Source organism: Opisthorchis viverrini (genome assembly GCF_000715545.1).
Source record: "Opisthorchis viverrini unplaced genomic scaffold opera_v5_326, whole genome shotgun sequence".
Taxonomy (NCBI): Eukaryota; Metazoa; Platyhelminthes; class Trematoda; order Opisthorchiida; family Opisthorchiidae; genus Opisthorchis; species Opisthorchis viverrini.
In genome coordinates this window covers 376,080-396,710 of record NW_008751982.1, presented here as the reverse complement: position 1 = coordinate 396,710, position 20,631 = coordinate 376,080, and the positions used below count along the sequence as shown (strand labels likewise).

The following is a 20,631-nucleotide window of genomic DNA, read 5'->3' as shown; positions in this document are numbered from 1 at the left end:
ATCTTTTTACAAAAGCTGGAGACCCATCTTCTTCTGAACGCGCCTTCTTGAACCTTCCTGGAGATCCACTGATTTCAATCATTTATCGCTCATATCCAAGCAAAGGTTACAAACTGACTTCTCGAAACCCGCAACGGATATCCCCTTTTCAAAAGATGCAAAGCAAAAACCAACAAAATTCACATTCTGTGAAGCCTGTTTTGAGCGAAGCTCAAACTGAGAACCACAAAGTAATTTGTAGATAGTAGACGGAACTTAATTTCCAGCATATTAGCCGAACGATATTGATTTGCTACCCTGCTTTAAAAATTAAACGACGTGCTTTAACTGACCTGTTACAAGTTTACCGGATACCTCGTTGAAACCCAAGTACAGTGGTCATAGAAAATGGGCATGCTGCCCCATTAGTAACAACAAGGCTTGCAAGGCATACGTTTGTCGGTAGTGCCCCGAAGTTGAGCCTGTTGGTCTCTTGAGACATGAGGTAACGTTCATTGATGAAGTATTGATAGAGCGCTCACGATGCACGTCAGGTGTCGGCAGTATAACGTCCCGCAAGACGAGGGATGCGTAATGTCAACGAGCCGTGAAAAGAGTGCAGCTCGCATCTAGTACCCCCTCCCCTCGCTTCAATATGGTTTTCGAGGGAACTTGTGTATCAGCAAACTATAATACAATATGCAAATGCGAGTTCGCCAAAGGATAAGTCCAATAAATACCTGGAGCCCTACCAAAATATTAGTAGCTTGGGCGAGTTCATTTGGGGTCGATCCGTTCTCCGAGCGTGCGCATTGGCTCGAGAACGTTTCTTCAGTAATCGAAGCTGATGTCACCTCTATTGGTGACGTAAAGTTTGTAAGCTGCTTGCCAAGCTCGGTGAATATATCAACTGTACGTCATCAATAAACACCTGAAGTAGTTATGGTGTGACGACGTGGAACTGTCGCTGTCCGTCCACAGACAGGAGTACACGTACTGCAGTTTATATGCGACCCTCAAGAACTGCCAGTCAACGTTACCGCGGAACGTCTCTGATGCTGACGATGGCTATATTCTCAAAAAGAGACAGGATCCCTTCCGACAACTACAGCGAGATTGCTCTGTGTTTAGAGCGCGTAGGGGTAGTATCCCAGCTTTTGTGGATCCTTCAGGTGGCATTGCATCTAGGCAACGAAAGGGTGTTGAAGCTAATTGATTATCTTGCTTTATCTTATAGACAGGTGAGACGGTATAGGCACTCACACGATCCTTGTGAAAGGAAGAAGGCCTTCGCTGTGGAGTTATTCAACTGGAAATGCTAACTGACCGGTTATAGACCATTGGACAGGGAAGCAAAACCCTCATTTGCACCTAATTTATAAAAACTGGGGAATCATTGACTTAAATCACTCATCGCTCAAATCCAAGCAAATGTTACAAAGTAACTTCACGAATTCCGCAACAGATATCTCCTTTTCAAAAGACGCAAAGCGAAATTCCACCAACAACACATATTACTCGCGTGTATGCTCATCAATAGTATCACCGTTACACCCGGTGCACCTGGGTGGGGACCCTGCAAGATATGGCTGCCAACCGACGACAGTGACGTTCTTGTTGTCTGTTTCTATCCAGGTTGCCTGAGTGGATATCTGGAGGTGTAGGCACCTCTAGCTAGCTCTGAGTCCAAAACATTTATTTTTTCTTTACAATAAAGCCTTCAAATAAATCATGGTTTTACGGCAGTGTAGCACCAGTGTTGGACATTGCTTTCATGCTCTCGGTGATGACGATAGGGGCCCTCATCTGAAGATTCTTCGGCATACGGTTGTCTTCAGTGTGCCAATCAGGATAACGACAATAGTTGAAATTTGGTTGCTGGGATGGTGTTGACTTTACTAGCTCCAACCCTTGATGAATAGCAAAAAAGCTAGTTATGCTAACTGGCACCTTTTTGTCAAGCTTCATCTTTGGAAGTGTCCAAGTCTGGGGATTCTTGGAGGAGCAGCATCAGGAACACTCTATCACAACTAATTTGGGTTAGTTGGAAAAGTTGACCGATCGTTGTGAGTACGTTAACAAGCATATTGTTGATAGAGAAGATTAAGAACGGCGTAGAATAGCCTTGCACTTTAAATATACCCGGCTAGTAAAGGCGGTGATACTCCAAATGAAAATGATAAAGCGGAAGTTTTAAACGCAATTTAGCGAAGAAGTTTTATTAAAGCATTGCAAAACATTACGGTGGCTGATTGGCCTTGAGTACTAGCCCGAATATATTCCGAAAAGTTGGTTGGATCAACTACTGAAACGGACAAACAAAGCATCACTCGAAACTCGTCCGTTTTCTTACCACAAAATTTGTTTTTCTGATGCATAGAATCATTATGTTCGGTGTTTCGCTCTCACGCAACAGAAAATGCTGTGTCCTACCCAAGTGAATGATCGCAAAACCTCAGATAGAATACACAGGATCGGGCATTCTGAAAATTTTTTAAACCATGCTCAGGATAGAGGTTCCACTCCACACAAGCACCCACGAAATCAACATGATGACCCACATCGAAGATGTGCGATTAGATAACATGGTATATATTGGATTACCGTACCGTGCAATCAAGCACAAGCAGGTATTCCAGTCCCCTCGTATTTCAGACTAGGCTTCTTATATTCGAAGCTACGACACTAATGAGACATGTTATAGAAGTTGGTGAAGAACTGGAAGTCAAATTTTCACAGATGTTCTTTGTTTGGTTTCCAAAGAGAAGCAAATCACAGAGCTCGTTATTCATCATGCTCTCTTGTTTGGTAGTGAAGATCGCCAGAAGATGCGGAATGGGTAAATTTCTATCGTGGTTTACCAGGACTCCTTTCCCACAGTTTGCAAAACGCCTACGTATATAATCCTGGTAGTGAAGAAATGCAGATATTGTTGAAGCAACGCCCTCTCATACGGTCATGTGTTACTTTAGCGGCGCTTGTCTCCTAATAATACCCGCTAAATTCACGACCTGCATTTGGCAAGCAGGTATTCTTTATTATTTGGATGTCGGCAAGTTTGTATAAATCACTAGCTGTATCCTCATTCTGTTTAGGCCTGAATTCTCCATATCAATGGGTTATTGTCGACCGTCATTGGTTGCAGACCAATTGACTTTTGCACACCCACAACAAAAGTACGTTTTTAAAGGAGGCCAATTTTTTGCTGTCATGATCGGCTATCATTTTAAAGGTTCATCACCACAAAGACGACGGTATTTTAACCAAAGTTAATATTTCATCCTTGTTTATATGCTCCCATTTCCACCTGAGACAAAAGCAACATTTTTTCTTCGATTTCTCGTCTATTCGTCCCTCCATAGAATACTGCAGACTTGGGTGACCCTCTTGGCTAGAACACGAGGCTGGATAGTTCAGCGGCAGGGGTGCGTTGAATAAAATGCCTCCAACGGGACCTAAAAACTGCCTTGTCCGAAAAGTTTGGCGCTGCGTGAGAATAATAAACGCATCTATTTACACAGTCTAAGTTGTGAGAAATATATCTGTACGTGATATATATGTGAAATGATGCTGCACAAATCTACCACATCAAGCAAAACTACTTGTAACTCAAAGGATAAGGGAACATCCTGAGGAAAGTCACATTAACCGAATGCTTCGATTGCGGCAGAATGTCGATTCTGAGGGCAAATAAACACCTGATAAAAAATCACCAGGAAACGTTTGACGGAGGACCACATAGGGCATACCACATCCATAAATTATTCAGCCCAGGGGGTTCTTCCACACAAACCTATTTTCTCTTAGGCAAGCTAATGTATCCCTTTTGGATGTGTCGTGTCTTCCAGACCCAATCTCAAGGTGGCTTAATCACTGCCTTTCTTAATCTCCAACTGATAGCAACGCATTTAGGCGTCCATTCAGCGGTTTGCATCATCTTCAAGCCTAAATATCCCCTCTCTGCAGCGGTTACAACCTTAAAAAAGTTTCCTGCGTCCACCGTCAGTGGACCTAAAGGACCGACTCTTAAATTTGTCCTCTCTCTATCGAGCTAGCTCCATTTTCACGTCACTAAAAATTGAATACTGCCTCTTCTATTGGTGACTGACATCCTTATTTCCAAACAACGTACGTGGTACAAATGTATGTAAAATATTACTCACAGTCCAGGGAGTATTTATGCGTAAAGCTTTAGGTCTGCCCTGGCAATCCCGCATACCACCACTGATAGCAGTGGCTAAGCCAGTTACTCCTTTTATCCATTATACAAATTTAAGCACAGACATGATTTCTGATTACTGGAAATCATGAGCCTTTCGCTCACTGCACGGGTATATGACTATTGTGCTTATTGACCTTGCCCATTTTGTTTAAATCGGTAGTTGGCGTTAAGGGTAGGGATGTTCGGTTGCCCATATTTTTCTGTTTTTACGGGTTCGCGCCCAGCCCGGTCAATCCGTGACTTTAAATTGGACCAGATATAGATACCAAGCATCACTCGTTTGGAATTTATCAGCATACGACCCAAGTGGATCTAGTTTTCACCTACTTCTCACTCAAGAAAATTCTGGTGTCTGAAGCGATGGAATTTTTTTTTCTTGTTCAGGAAGCTCGATAATGACTCCTCTTCGGCCGCCCACAGCTACAAGTGCCGAGAATCTACGTCCTAGGAGTGACGCTAAATGGAGGCAGAGGAAGACAATGTGAAGAAGTCATTGTACAAGACACCGGAGAGGGCCAATCAAAGTGGCCGTGAGTTAACTCACTGAATTCCATTCTCACTGCCAGGCACCAGAACGACGGAACCAGGATTCAGAGGCACTGTTTGCGTTGCTTGCGGGAAGTGGCCCCTCGTTGCATGCTCCATCACCCAGCTGGCGAGTCTCGAGATCATATGGTCTGGCTTCTCCACTCGTCTAACGTCAGCACCAACTATGCAATACAACTCTCTGTTGAGAGACATGATGCCGTTCAGATGGATCACCCCTTTCGTGCCTCGGTTGTGCAATGCCAACCGAGATGCAGAGGTCGGGTTCGAACCATGGACCTTCCGGTCAGTAAATCCGCGCGCTAATCACGGAGCCAGCTTGCCCCCATGGGACATGATGTGGGGTTCTGTGATTTTTCAACAAAACAGGATCCCAGTCTCAGGCATTCAGGCCACGTAAACGAGCACTGGTCTCATGCACCCGGATTTATTGCGACACCCACCCCCACAACATCTACCGTACCTCAAGGCTCAGAACACCGGGCTGCGGCCAATAATGGTGGGAGTACATGCTAGCTAAACACCTACTCCATCGTTCTCGAAGCACAAATCTTCTTAGTTAATGAATTTTTTTCACGAGCATTTGCTCCAACGTACCGGCCCCTAAATTCACCGAATGCGGAGTGCAGTGGGAGTAATTTTGTCAACTTTAGTACCAGACGTACACCGCCAAACAGGCTCGTTTGAAGACCTGTCTTATCACTCACTTGTTTTTGAGCAATGAGCCATGTCTCTGTTTGTCGCAATTTCTGGCCGTTGACAGAAACATGATACATGAAATGAAGTTGGTGTGTTGAGGATGATTTAATTCATGGACGCCACCGGGCCCGTGGTTTAACCATGTCAGCGAGGGTCTCCAGCTACGGATTTGGTGAATGCTCGGCCCCCAATCCTGGTGGACAGCATAACCAAGCGTGACTAAAATCATGAGTCTGGACTTTGGACCTTATTTTCCATGTGATAGCCTCTTTGACTGCTGCAATCTTCCATCTCATCTCCGATCACGCACACGCAGCCCAATCCACCAGATGGTTTTCAGGCATTTATAGCTGGTCTTGTTCACCGAACCTTAAGCGCGCGTTCACAGACGATTTGTCAGATACGTTTTTCGGAGACAACACTTTAAAAGAAAGGGAAACTAGGTTCTCATCAAGGAATGTCCATTGATGATAATCGTTCAGCTGTAGCGCCCTTTTGGTGTCTAGCTACCATGCCACCCGAATGAAGCACGAGGGCTGGGATACTACCAGGTTTCTCAAGCCTAGACAGGAGAAGTCAAGAGGCAGAGGTCGGGTTCGAACCTCGGACTTCCGCTCAGTAAAATCGTGCTCTAACCACTGAGGCATCTCGCCCTACTGCCCAATTTGGGAGAAGGTGCGGACGTCGCAGGCTGCAATGTGGATTAGATCTATGATCGGGGTCCTCGACCAAAGCTTTTGACCCAAAGGACTGACCGCAAGGCAGCGGTAGTTGGCGGGAAATATCGGTGCACGGCACTTAAAAAAGTCACCACTTATATTCCAACTCCCTACCTGTAGGACGAGGAGACTGTTGGTCAAACCTCTAACCATTGACCAACCCGATATGGGAGGCTGAGAGTCGCACGTGTATTGTACCATGTATTGCATATGCCGAACCATCGTTTGCGGAAGAGCATGTTGTTTTCCGTGCTCAATTCAGAGAGGTGGCCAACCCTTGACCTAGAAGATGGGTGTGAGAAAGATTCCGATAAAACTCGGACCAACTCACCTTCCAGGATGGAAACCGCGTGATTCCCGCTGGACCTGGTTGAAGACGCTACAAGATATAGCTGCCAATCGATGTCATTGGTGTTCTTATTGTCACTTGCTACCCAGACTGCTGGAATGTGTGCTTTTAAGGTGTGGCCATCTCAAGATGTTTGTGGCAAACTGGCTCTAGTTCCATACCCTGTCCACTTTTACTATTTTTCACATTCGTGGTTGTGCAGCAGCGATGCATCAGTGTTAAACACATGCTATGCTGTCATCATCATCATTACCAGCTGTGAGAACCGCATACTTGTACAGCGGTTGTGGCTGTCACAGTTTCGTCCACCGATGATTTGGCGAGGTGGGGTAAATAGCTGCTCATCCTGCCGGGAACTGATAAATTGGTGTGAGTCCATTGTTGTTAAGGGACCTTTAAGTAGGGGGGTTGGGAAGGGTGCAATGGATTGAAGGGAATAGCTTGGATGCACAAGCGCCATTGAGGGCGCGACTGGGCCGTTGTTATATCCCTTTGATATTATATCAGTCAGACACGTTAGCTCGCCGGAATTGAGAAGACAAACAAACTTCGAGGAAGTTATACTGCAAACAAGTGCATCGTTCCGTGGTATGGAAGTTAACTGGACCAGAATATAAAAAGAGCTAACAGTCCAATAGGATGTCAGTGAGAGGCTGAAATGTTGAAACAAGGTTTCAGTATACAAGACAAATCGTTATCAAAATGGCTTTGTTCGTTTGGAGGTAGTCTTCCTAACAGCCATGTCTGACAAGGTCTCCAACCATTCATGTGTCCTGTCCCGGGGCCACATTCAGGGAAACGACAATGACCAGTACAGCTGATTTTGCTGGTGGTAGCTCTAATGCTTCGCTACCAAGTCATTAGTTCACCTCTCCTGGCTCGTTTCCACCTTTCGTTCAGCCGTAGCACCCTTCCGGTGCGTAGCTGCCATGCCACCCGAAGGAAGCACGAGGGCTGGATACTTCCGGGTTGCCCAAGCCCACATAGGAGAAGTCGAGATGCAGAGGTCAGTAAATATGCTCAAACCACGGATTTCCGGTCAGTAAATCTGCGCTCTAACCACTTGGGCCATCTCGCCCTTTCGAGAGGCGAGATGGATTACGGGGACTCCCGCCTCTCCATAAACATTGTCATCATCAAAATCGACCAAAGCTGCCATCTTGACGTGGCCGTCCGGCTTGGGTGTTGCAATGATCCCGTGGCTACGCTGGCTGGAACTTTGTTCCACAGGGTGCAACCATGCGAGGAAGGCAAAAGGGGAGCTGTCAAACCAAGAGCAGCGAGACCTCGTACTACGAGTAATCGCGCTACGAGGCAGTCTGGCGTTTAAGTGTTACTGTCCTCTGTTATAGGAATATGAAAAGGTAGTAGGGTGTTTTCCTTCAGGCGACCAGCATGTCCATATTCATGGAGGCAGAAATGCTGCGTTCCCCCATGGAAGGATGGGTTTGAAAAAGTAGGTCCCAAAACCCCCCTCTGATCGCCAACGGTTGACCGTGACCACCGGCGCATTATTCAATACGATCGAAATACTTATAAACCCAAAATGTTTGGCGCTGCTCAAGAGGCTCCTGCAGTGCGCAGCCGCGTCAAGAGTGAGACGTTAGTGCCTTACTCCCTGTACCCTCGCTCCCTGCCCTCGGGTTCATACTTATAAACCCAAAATGTTTGGCGCTGCTCAAGAGGCTCCTGCAGTGCGCAGCCGCGTCAAGAGTGAGACGTTAGTGCCTTACTCCCTGTACCCTCGCTCCCTGCCCTCGGGTTCCACCCCCCTGCAGCCGAGCAGGTCACACTATTGAGTCATCGGTTCAGGGCAGGACCGCCTGCCTCGCAGATCAAGTGTTCTAGTCAGAGGCTAAGGGCGAGGTTACCGAACGAAACCCTACATCCTCTCACTGCCTGTCAGACTTTTGAATCAAAGGCTCAAGGTAGTCGTACGTCATCTGTCAGTCTGGCAATGTTCCGGAAGCCATTGAAGGATAAAGACGTGATTTGTGCATCCACCGCCTTGGATTTCATCGTTTAGCAGAATGATCCCCGCGGAAACCTTTATACAGCAATCACGATTGGTTTCTGCACCCAATCTCAGTACCTTCTTGACAATAGAAGCAAGAGTTGAAGGCTGTCCTTTCTTCCAGATCTGCCACTTCCTCATACCGTGCATCAGACTGGTATCCTTGTACTTCTCCGGGGTGAGATTGCTCAAGTGGTTAGAGCACGAATTTACTGACCGGAAGGTCCTTGGTTCGAACCCGACCTCCGTCTATCGACTTTTTCTGTCTAGGCTTGGGCAACCTGGCATTATCTCAGCCCTCGTGCTTCCTCAGGGTGGCATGACAGCTGGGCACCGAAAGGGTGTTACAGCCGAACGACTTGTACTCCTCCGCCATCCTTGAACGCGGCCGGCGATGAACGAAGTCTTTTGCTTCTCTTGGATTGTTCAGACTCTTGATGGACTTCTTCAGAGGGAATTGAGCAGGTGACCTTCCACTTCATACAAACCGTTCACATCAGCGGTGTTGCTGAGACTGGAAGCTGACTGGTGATTTTCAAGTTGTCCTATCCAATCTTTTAGACCATAGCCTTGTCAGCGCATAAATGATCTATCTTTTTGTCGGATGACTCCACTTAGGGCATTGCAGGTTTAAGAGACCTGGCCTCTTCGGGTAAATGATTTAAGGCGTTTTCAGGTTCCTTACCACCAATACGGTGGCTCCGTCTTGTGCTACGCATGAAACAGTCCACTGAGGCGATTGTTGCTCTTCGTATCTCCGTCAGAATGGCTCCGGCTTCAGGATGGGATCCCGGTAACCCCCTCTGTTTTTGGCTGGAGACATTGCAACAAATGGCGGCCGATCGATGTCAGTGGTGTCAGTTTTTTCCAGGTTGGTTATTTTAGCGCTTGGAGTGTAGACTCCTCAAAATGCTCGTGACATGCTAGCACAAGGCGTCTCTGATCCTCTTGTTTTCTTCGTTTGATTTCATGTAAATAAATAAATAAATAATAAATTAATAAATATAATTACAAACTTTATGGTCGTGCGATGGTGAAGCACCAGTGTTGGCACTAATGATGATGAGGACGGTTGACTTCTCTGCATCGGGCTTCCAAATGAGTCGAAATGGAGTGCGGCTGTTTCTGATAACATGCCTTTCCATTCCTTGGGCTTTTCAGGCCCACCACTTTACGACTGTTTCTGAAGCTCCGAGGCAATCGGTTTCAAACTTCGTATAGCGCCATACTGTCGTTCTGATGTGAGGTAGAGACCCATCAACCGTTCTGTAGTGGGAGTCGATGACTTAGTTAATCGATTATTGATCCGTTGAGGAGAATGAGAAGACTTCGCCTAAGGATAGGCTTTATTCAACATATAAGCACAGTATAGGCTGAAATGACAAGTGAAAGTGAATTAATGGAGATAGCAGTAAAGCGTAACTTTCACTACACGTTCATGTGCGGTAAATTACCGGCCAGACAGACTGGAAAGCTGTGATCATCGTAACTCGAATGTTTTCCAAATCGCCACTTGGTTCTGTCGGAATTACTGTTGAAGACACCTCAGATAATTTACTTCTATGATCAGGCTTTTGCTCACTGTCGGGAAACAAACGATGGCATGTGGGGGAAGTTGCACCAAAGTGTGTTTGCAGTCCGTGTGAGTGTTTCAGGGAAAACCTCACTCTTGAGATCATGACCGCCGTCGATAGCTGGTAGCAGCACTCCAACTGCTCTCAGAGTTGTTTGTGGTCCGGAGGACATCGGTTACCAAGCAGAGCATGGTTTGCGCATAACTCAATGAATTGATCACTAGCGTTCATTATTGGGGCGGAAACAGCAAATCTATCTCTTAGGTAGTGCTCAGGTCACAAAGTTGTCTGATTCTATTCTTGTCACCGAAAAGAACTGTGATATCCGTGCTTCTTCCTCGAGCGGTGAAAGGTTCGTCTGCGAACCCCTTGCCAATATCCGTCATCATCATCGATAATGGTAAGTGCTGATGCGTAACGGCCGTACAAGTATAAGAATGCGCTAACAAAGAACGGAAGACTGAGGACCTGATACGGACGTGGGAAACGAACAAGAACGAGATTTTTACATCTTGGAACATCGTCATTTCAGAATAAGGCACAGTCAGGAGATCGACCCAACGTGATTCGCGAACCTCTTCCAATACGTACCAAGTTCACGACATACGATAGCTTGGCGGTATGACTAGGAAGTGACAATAGGCTCACCATATTTTACGAACTTTGTAACCACGTGCAGGGCAATCACGGGAATCCCAACTAGCAGTGGAAAGATCCCACGTTGCTCACTTTAACAATAGCCGTCATCCTTCTTGCAGTTGTACCGTACATAGAAATGATTAACAATCTACGTATTTTTCCTGCATTCTTCCGTTCGTACAGCAAACGACTTACTGTTCGAAAGAACCCAGTCCAACCGAACGTCTTCTGCTAGTTGGGATCAGGGTGATTCAGAACTTTGTACCTGAATAGTTCTGTGAGGAGAAACAATAATTATCGGTTGTCCAGGCCGACAGAAGGATTTATTTGCAGTATCCAACTTGGGCCTCTTACCCAAGACTCGCTCACAAGGCGGTGGAGGAGCTTAGGGACCCAACTCGTTCCACTCCGTTCAATTGTCACCCTAAAGCCAGCGGTTGCAAAAGTTTCCTTGGTGGTTTCTTTATGTTTCCTTGTTACATGGGTCGGAAACTTGGCCGCTGCTCTCTGACGACGTTAGAAAACTTTCGGTGTTTGACTATCGATGTTTTCGGAGCATTGGCGGAGTCTGAGGGGAACACCAGATCAGTACTGCTGAAGTATGTCGAATGGTTTTCGGGAGAAACCAGCATCCCATAGGTTGTGCTGGTTCGGTCACTTGTTCCGTCAGATGGATTCGCTCGAACGGTCCTTTTCGCACAATCACGTAAAGGGTAGAGATAACCCAGGGGGCGAGTCAAACAACGACTTCACGGTGACGCATGAAAGAAATTATCGGCAAACTCAGGTGCGTTGGTCATTGTCGTCTCCCTCGATGGTTACCTCGAGGTACACATCGTGGCCAGACATAACCAAGTCACAAGCTCAGGGGCACGCACGCATCCTAGTTGTTGCCTTCAATGCATAGCTTTCCCTCCCGATACCCTAAATGAAAATTCCTACGACACCACCGTATAGATGCATTAATTACATCAACTGCCCCCTCCACTGCGTAGCTATCTGCTCACCTCTGAATAATCGGCAATGACTTGATAGTCCGACCCAGTTGGCCATATGTTGTTGGCCCTAGGGCTCAGGGGGTGAGGCTGGTGCCCATAGGTGCATCTGGGGCCGTATCGAGGTCTTGAACCATATAATTGCCTTGCATCATCATCATCATTGACAGCATAGCATTAGTGTTCAACACTGATGCTTCACTGCCATAAATTGCCTTGCAGTCACCGTCAACTTTTTTGAAAGCGAAGTGTATTCTTTTAGGCGGGTTTCTCAGAAGAAGGCAGCATCACTGCTTGCACAAAGTGCTGGTCACCCCTAGAACATCCCGTTACCCTCACATTCACTACATAGGACATCTCACCGCCTCCAAACCTCGTAATTTGGTTACTTATAGTACGGGATTCGCGGCTTTTCCTCTGGCGGCTTCCCTTTGGTCCGCGAGGAATGGATTTCCAACCAGCGAAACCTGCGGGATCATCGGGCACTCAAATCCGATCACTGCGTCAGGGTAGCGGCTTTCAGTCGCGAAGTCATTGCTATTGTGGGTTTAGTCTACTTTTTTCGAAACCACGGAAATCATGGCCCGTCTCAATGTCCAGCGAAGAGGCGCGGATTTCAGTGGGACCAAGATCGATGGTACTCTCGATATGATAACTCCAGTGTCTTAGCTACAAACATGGCTGCAGTAAAGGTGAATTCTTCGAAGCACTCTTCAGCATCAGTGATCTACTGACCACGGGAGTAAATAAACTCCCATTGCTGCTACTATGGCAACGGATCTCGAGCGCTCCGTAACTAAGCGGTTCAAGCCCAACTCTGACTTCTCGATTGCTCCTCTCTAGGCTCGACAGCCTGGCAATGTTTCTGCCCTCTTGGTTCTTTTGGAAGTAGCATCACAGCCACGCACACAGACGGCACAACAGCTAAACGATTGTTTTGTGGCAGTAAACCACGTGCCTTGTGGAAAAAAATAAATGATCGTTCATCTTTAATGCCTTTTTGGTATCCAGCTACCATACCCCCAAATTATGCGCGGGAATTGAGATACTGCCAGGTTGCCCAAGCCTAGACAGACATGCTGAAGTTGGGTTCGGAACGAGACCTCCCAGTCAGTAAATTCGCGCCTTGACCACTGAGCTATCTCGAGTTCACTATCTCGAACAATTAGTCAAAAGGGAGTCCTCGACAGCTTGGAGTAAAAGGATGTGTGACCAAGCATGCATTTCAGTGACTGGGTTAGATAAAGATGTACCATCGAGGTATGGCAAGACGGCTCAAATGGTCAGAGCACGAATTTATTGACCGAAAGATCCGTGGTTTGAACTCGACCTTTGCCTCGACTTCTCCTGTCTGGGTTTGGGCGACCTGGCAGTATCTCAGCCCTCGTGCTTCCCTCGGGTGACACGGCAGCTAGGCACCGGAAGGGTGTTGCAGCTGAACGAACCATCGTGGTAAGAATGAAGTTAGCCTCCTCGTCTGCAGTCACCTTTCCCTGCAGAGGCAGTCCCCAGTAACCGGAAGTGTTTTGTTCTGGAGGAGGGCCTGTACTTTACATTGATTCCCGATGAAATGGTCACTCACGTCCTCGAAGTCTAGTACGCGCACTAAAAAGTTACTTTTGAGTATTGTCATTACCAAGGCCGATAAAGGTAAAGCCACAGTAGTGATGAATAAGAGTGACTATCTTCAAAAGGTCAGGCAACACCTCGCCGATGGACCCTACCGACAAATTACCGGTAGCAGTATTACTTCAATAATGAATAAGAGTAAGGTTGAAGTTGGGAGATATTTAAGATCCGTAATAAACCATTTAGGGTAAGGTAAGTGGTATCGGTTGTATCCAAAAAGTGCGATTCAACCGCGACTCTACGGACTGCCAAAAATCCACAAGGCAGATGTACCGATAAGGCCAATAGTGGATGGTATAGGCTCGCCGCCGCATGAAATGACCAGATTCTTAGCTAGTATACTAAAACCGCTCACGGGCAAATCAAGGACCTTCATTAGGAATTCGTATGACTTTGCCAACAAAGTCGCAGGGCTTCCTTTGGAGATGGACGAAGTCCTCGTGAGTTTTGACGTAATATCAATGTACACAAACATCCCTAGAGCAGATGCTCTGGAGGTAACTAAGAGGTTGTTACTGGCAGACACGACACTCGGGGAACGGACACAGCTCTCGGTGGATGAAATAGTTGAGGGCATAAGAGTGTGTTTGAATCTTGATAAGTTTGTTTTTGACACAACTGTTTACTCACAAGAACAAGGCCTTGCAATGGGATCTCCAATATCCCCAGTTTTAGCCAATATTTACATGGAGGACTTCGAACAAATAGCTTTGGCCGGATATCATTGTCCACCCAAAGTTTTTTGGCGTTATGTTGACGACACGTTTGTTGTAATCAAACGAGACAACGTAAACAGCTTCCACGACTATCTCAATAGTTTAAACCCACACATTAAGTTTAGCATGGAGATAGAGTCCACATCGGGCACATTACCCTTTCTGGACTGTATAACACATAAGGTTGGTGGGAAATTGAAAACGACTGTCTACCAGAAACCAACAGACACGGGAACCGTCTTAAGCTATTCATCAGCACACCCAAAGTCCGTGTACGCCAGCATTGTCTCATCGATGTTTCGTCGAGTTAGAGCGCTGTGCACAGAAGAGATCGACCGGACGGCAGCTCAAATCGAGATTGCCAACAAACTTCAAGAAATAGGATACCCAGTGAGTTTGATTAGACGACAACTAAGGAAGATATTGGTTCCAGTATCTAGACCCAGTAAAGAATGGATTGGCACAGCAGTCATTCCATATAAAGCAGGAACATCGGAGGTTATTCGAAGATTGTTGAACTTAGCCAACATTAGAGTAGCTTTTCAGAAGGGAAAAACGCTACGCTCAGTTTTGGTGCAATTGAAAGATCCCCTGCCGGCTGAAAGGACTAGGGACTGTGTGTACAAAATTAACTGCAACGATTGTGCTAAGGTTTATATAGGACAAACTGCCAGGGAATTGCACACCAGAATTGGTGAGCATAAAAGAAGGATTAACAAGCCACCAAGGAATGCAGAAGAATACCAAACGCTGGTCAAAGACTCAGCGATGGCGGTACATGCCTTAGACACGGGACATAGAATAGATCTGGAGAATGTGGAAGTCTTAAGACGGGGACTGCGATTCACACCACAACGGCTGATAGCCGAGGCGGTGGAAATCACTAAGCATCACAGTGTGAATAGAATCGAGGGTGTGGAGCTAGCGAGCGTATGGAAAGCGGTCTTAGATAAGCCGAGTTGACACGTGACGGTGTGGTTGTCAATCCACTTAGGATCATTAGAAAAAACCGGGGGGTAGGGGTGGAAACCCCAACCGACCAAAGGTCACAGCATCCCTCCTACACAACTTTCTTAGCACTAGCTCACCCACACAGACTAACAGAAGGTTCAAACGAAGTTCAAGAGGAACCATCAAATGAACCGAACCAGAAGAACTAGACCCTAGGCAGGACCCAAACACATGTAGGTTTCCCCACCGACCCAACACTTGTTCAACCACTCTAACACACTAAAATCCCTCGGCCGACACCCAACAGAGATTTAGCTTGACTTAGCTGATTGGTTCTCCTTCCGCCTTAAATCTCGATCAACCTCGGAACCTAGTCACTTGGCCTGACGAAGCTTTTGTGTCAAAAGCGAAACGTTGCCCAGCAATAAATCTACCGATTGTCACCAAACTTTTTCGAAAACTTTTGAGTTTCATTTTTGTGCTACTGCTTCCTCTAATTGCCGCAACATAACAGACATCAGGGTCACTCAAACCCGGGGAACTTCGCTCTATCTGAGCTGCAGCAATCACCCTGAACCACAAGACCACCGCTCACTGCCAAGCGAAACGTGACTGGTGGATATTAGCGACGCAGGGCTTTCCATACCTGGCACACCTCAGTAAGCAAAAGAAGGCGCTCTTCACTGCACCGTCAACTGCAGAGTCACCAACCGTTCCATTCTCTAAGATAACAAACTGTTCGCATACCAACGGGGCGAAGTTCAATGAGGTGCCACGAAATTGTCGATAATAAAATGTGTGAAGACGTCGGAGGTCTCTAGATCGGAGAAGCCAATTGTGCGTCTTAATTAGGACCACCTTCAGTCATTTTCCAGACACCGTGAAGTTAGTCCCTGGAGACTATGGTATAAGTGGCGAATATTGTTCCTGCCTTAGTGATGCGTACATGGGTGCACAAACGACTTATCTACAAGCCTCGGCTTCTTATCTGGTTTCGAAGAGCTAGAAAAGGATGGGAAATCCTGAACCAAGGCTGCACTTCAGAGGTGCAGAGCGCATGTCGAACACATGATCATCAGGCAACGGCAGTGACATCTTTTCCCACCAATCCTGAGTTATGATTTCGATATCCAAGTTCATCGTCCCTTGAGGAGCTAATTCCATAATACTACCTACAGCGAAGTTGAACAAAAATGTGGAGGGAAACAATCCACTGCAGCCTTGTCGGTTGGGGCGAAATGGCCCAAGTGGTTAGAGCGCGAATTTACTGACCGGAAGGTCCATGGTTCGAATCCGACCTCCGCCTCTCGACTTCCCCTGTCTAGGCTTGGGCAGCCTGGCAGTATCCCAGCCCTCGTGCTTCCTTCGGGTAGCATGGCAGCTAGGCACCGGAAAGGTGCTACAGCTGAACGCGCTTTAGGCATCGGAAAGGTGCTACAGCTGAACGCGCTTCCTCGTCGGTCGCGAGGGAGCTTTTGCCTGCCGCGAGGCTTCCACACATTGTAGTGGTGCGACAACTTGTGTACTTGCATGATCCCTTGATCTGTGCTAGGCATCCACGGGGCTTTTTATGCTAGGTCGACCGATAGACATGTCTGAGTGACAGTCTGGCCCTCTGAGTTGCGGGATGCGCGTTTACAGCGACATATTCCCCAGAAGTTTGTAGCATTGGGGTTTTATGCCAAATTCCCGATGTTCATTTCGTTACTGCTGATAACCTTGTCGATCTGGTGTACGTTTACATCTTGGTGATTATCGAAGGCAAGCAGAAAGCGCAAGCGAGGCATGCATATAAAACTAGCGGGGAATCACTACTTCTAGTCTGTAAGAGTTTTACATGCTCTGGCGCATATACCTTCAGACATCTAAGGTTTTCCGTTAATTCTATTCCCATCCTTGTTCAAATCGAACATCCATTCAAAGTACTTAGTGTACCCACATGCTCGTTCTCATCCTTGGGTACGGGTGGAATCGCCCCAACCCATACAGGATTTATACTCGTCCTTGCGGATGCACCTGGTGCAACTGCCGAGCTGGTTGTCTAATTTTATGTTGCGTCGCTTTGGATGCGGAGCTTGATGTTGATCATCAAACTTGCGCAGATGAAATACGAGACATTCATGGAGTTGACTCTTCCTCTTTGCACAAGAGATATTACATTAAAGTGTATGGTATGGGCTTTTTTGCAGAGTCTATTCAGCAGCCACATACACAAGCGCAAGTGATTCTCACGTATAGAATACCATTGTTCACCCCTTCCCTTGTTTCAGCTGTGGCACAATATGCCACTACCTCTTTCTAGTCACATGTAATGTCAAAACTGATCAGTCAAAGAGCACAACGTTCCACGTCAAATACAGATTCACTCAGGGATCCGAAAAGAATGAACAGTCTGACACTCCACACTGCTAGTCACTACTGGTATCCAGCAGAATCTTCCACCTACCATCAACAGTCGAGTTCTTCCCTACTAGACAATCGGGTGAAGGTTGTCGTCTCCGTGGAACAGACACTATACGATGTGGCTGACCTGCTGGAACAACGCTTGGGGATTTGTCTGTCCGGATGCCATTTTTATCTCCAAGATCGGATCAAGGTAACTCAACTTTGTTCTGTGACTTTTGCTTATTTTTTCTAGCTCAGGGGAGAGTCTCCTCTTGTCGAACATTGTGTGGAGATTTCGGGATTGGTGCAATTGTTACTGGAAATCAAGACCGCTCCTGGGGGTTATCCGATCCGGTTGAATGTGGTGGATATACAGATTCCAGAGCAGTTGGATCCTAACAGCGGTGGTGACCGCACCAATCAATCGTATCACGTTCCTGATCACCAGCCTCCCCCAACCGTTCCTCGGGTAGGAAAAAGGAGGCCTGTTTCATGCGATGCGTCATGCTCTTCCCATCCTTTATCATCAGTTGTTCATTATGCAAATTCTCTGGAAATTATCGTTCATCGGCAATTGCTACGTCACTTTTCTAAAGATACGCTCACTCCAAATAACAACTCTAGTCGTTAGGCGCACCACTGGGCCTTGGTCAGGTTGTCAGATAGAATTAAGTTTGTAGCCTATTCCTATCCTCGATGTTGAACACTGACGTCATGCTGTCGATGATGATTATCATGAGCCGTCAGAATTTTCGTCAATACCCTAGTGTTTTTGTTGAAGGTGTAGCAAGAGGTGTATAGAACCGTGCACCATAGTCGTAAGCCTCCGTTGGCCCGTGTGACATTTCACTGACGGTTTCTCCCCTTTATCAAACGCCATCTCCTAACCCGTTCCACTCCTGGTATCCCAGGGCACCAAGCGAACGTTAAGCTAAAACTGGTGTGTCCCCAAAACCAATTCACTTGTTCTCGATATGCTCATGTTTTACCACTGTCCTGATATCCAGGGGTCCTTAATTGTGCTAAGTGACGCACAGTTGTCGTGACATTCTCAGAGGATTGGAAAACAGCAGCGGAGTCAAACCAGTCAGTGATGACTGTGATGTTCGTTCTACGGGCGTTACGTGTTGTTGAGTTTGTGGTTGTGTTCATCACCACGCGATTCTTCGTGGGGAATTGGCTCCAGAGAATCATGGTAGCAGATCGATACATGAACCAGTGGTCGTAACTAAATGTGTAACCGGAAGGAAATATGGCGACTGAGATCCTGCTAGGTTCCCAAAGCCTAGACAAAAGCCCTTGGGATACAGTGGTTGGGTTCGAGTCACTAAAATTCCGACCAGTAAGTTCGCTCGTGCCCATCCGTGTGTCTGTTCGGTCATTTCGTAGAACTACTACAACCATTGTTCGCTTCAAGCGCGAAAAGTGATGATTGGTCGGTTTTTAATCCGCTTGCACGAATATACATGCATCTATTTCGCATCAAGAGACCTGCTGGCCGGTGTTTTGTTTTGCCGCTCATTTAGCTGCATACAATCCCAGCGGCAGCCATGAAAATGCGGGTCACTAGTTGATATCAGTGTATGCTGAGTGGTGTTTCGGAGCTGTCTCTCACGAATGCCATTTTACATGCCCGTCACGGATTAGGCCACTAGATGGACCAAGTGGTTGGAGCGCGAATTTACTGACCGGAAAGTCCGTGGTTCGAACCCGACCTCTGCCTCTCGATTTCTTCTGTCTAGGCTTGGGAGACCTGACAGTATCCCAACCCTCGTGCCTCATTTGTATGGCACGGCAGCTGGACACCCAAAGGGTACTACAGCTGAACGGTTTTTTAGGCCACCAGATGTCAACGTAAAATGAGCTAAACAATTGATTAGATCATGCCCTAATGATGATCTTTGTGGAGAGAACGCACTCCTAAAGGTGTGGAAACTCGGTAGATGTAATATTTAGCAGTTGTAGTTCTGATTGTGTGGATTTTTGTTATCGATTTGTAATCTTTCGCAGGAGTAGTCATTATCAATGGTATTGTTCGCCCAAGCAGGGGCGTGGATTTTGCCTGTGTTCATTTGCGGTACGCCTTTAGCCAGCATTTTACAGCCGCATAACTAGTACGTTCCTGACAATGTCGTTCAGACGTGACGGCTGCCGCGCAAGACACCAGTGAACTGCTTAAGTGTTTTGGAACCTGACTCAGATAGCTAACGTCTCAAATACCCTCGGCCGTATTAGAGCTGTGTGCTCCACTCTTCGGTCATTACTCAGCTTTGTTCAGATTACCTCAACATCTAACGTGTTGAGTTGAGATGAATTACTGGCCCACATCTGCATCTCCTGAAGTTCGTTAATTGCCACCGTACTGTTCTAATTCCCAGTGGAGATCCTGTCAGTTCAGTAGAACCAGTCTGTTGAAAAGCAATGTGCAGCAGTTTCATCTCTGTTGGGAATCACTGCGCAGTACGCACCCGACGATACTCAGAAAGTCTCGAATTCGCCACCTTTCAGTGGTGGAACACTTGGTCGTTCGGCCGTGAATAGCTGATCAGCACTGTGATTGGCTCTCACCTAGACAGAATATAGCGTCGCTTACAGCAGTGAAGCATCGGTGTTGAACACCGATGTCTTGCTGTCGATGATGATACCACTCATCCTTCAATCATTGAAGCCACGTCATGTGATCGCCTGCTGACTGGCTCCTCAAGAGACGACTTCTTAGAAGGAAGTTTCACTCATCTTGTCAAATTATTCTTCCTCTGAGCTAATTATTGATTGATAGTGGTTAGAGGGGGTTGTAATTCTGATCGAATTTACCTGGTTACTGCCATGGACTGGTCTTTTCGTTCACCTTCTGATGGCGCTGTACCTCTTGACCTCGCAGCTATGTGCAACATGTGTTCGAGCATCCTTCCACTAGTCGCTGACCTCCGAAGCCCAGTCTAGCTGGCTTCCATTGGAGTATTAGCGCCTCACACAAAGACGAGATGAGTAATCCTCAGAAATCCGTCCAAACTGGTTGAGTGTACTGATGCCAACGAATCATCAGGGGGTATTCCGAAAGCTAGTTTTTGGTTTTACCACATGGATTTCAGTTGAAAGATGTGTCCGGCACCTTGAACTGCGGTAGCTTAGTCAGGCACCGCGAATTTCGGGGTATCGTCTACCAAGAAGAATGCTGTTTTGTAGGAGGGGCTCCGACCCGCCTTCCAGAGGT

General features: G+C 46.8%; 2 protein-coding genes across 2 annotated transcripts in view; both read left to right on the top strand.

The window, feature by feature from the left end:
* Positions 1-4,661: 4,661 nt before the first annotated feature.
* T265_10013 (hypothetical protein) lies at positions 4,662-6,088 on the top strand (the record flags this gene model as incomplete). The annotated part of the gene is made up of 3 exons (XM_009176258.1): positions 4,662-4,731; positions 5,712-5,889; positions 5,929-6,088. The coding sequence occupies 3 exons, from the start codon at positions 4,662-4,664 to the stop codon at positions 6,086-6,088; spliced, it is 408 nt and encodes a 135-aa protein (XP_009174522.1).
* An 11,255-nt stretch (positions 6,089-17,343) lies between these two features.
* The window catches only part of T265_10012 (hypothetical protein), a gene marked incomplete at both ends in the record, with an annotated part of 22,051 nt that continues 18,763 nt past the window's right edge, over positions 17,344-20,631 (top strand). The window contains 2 exons of the mRNA XM_009176257.1: positions 17,344-17,628; positions 17,671-17,886. Coding sequence (XP_009174521.1) covers positions 17,344-17,628; positions 17,671-17,886 — 501 coding nt within the window. The remainder of the gene's footprint in view (positions 17,629-17,670; positions 17,887-20,631) is intronic.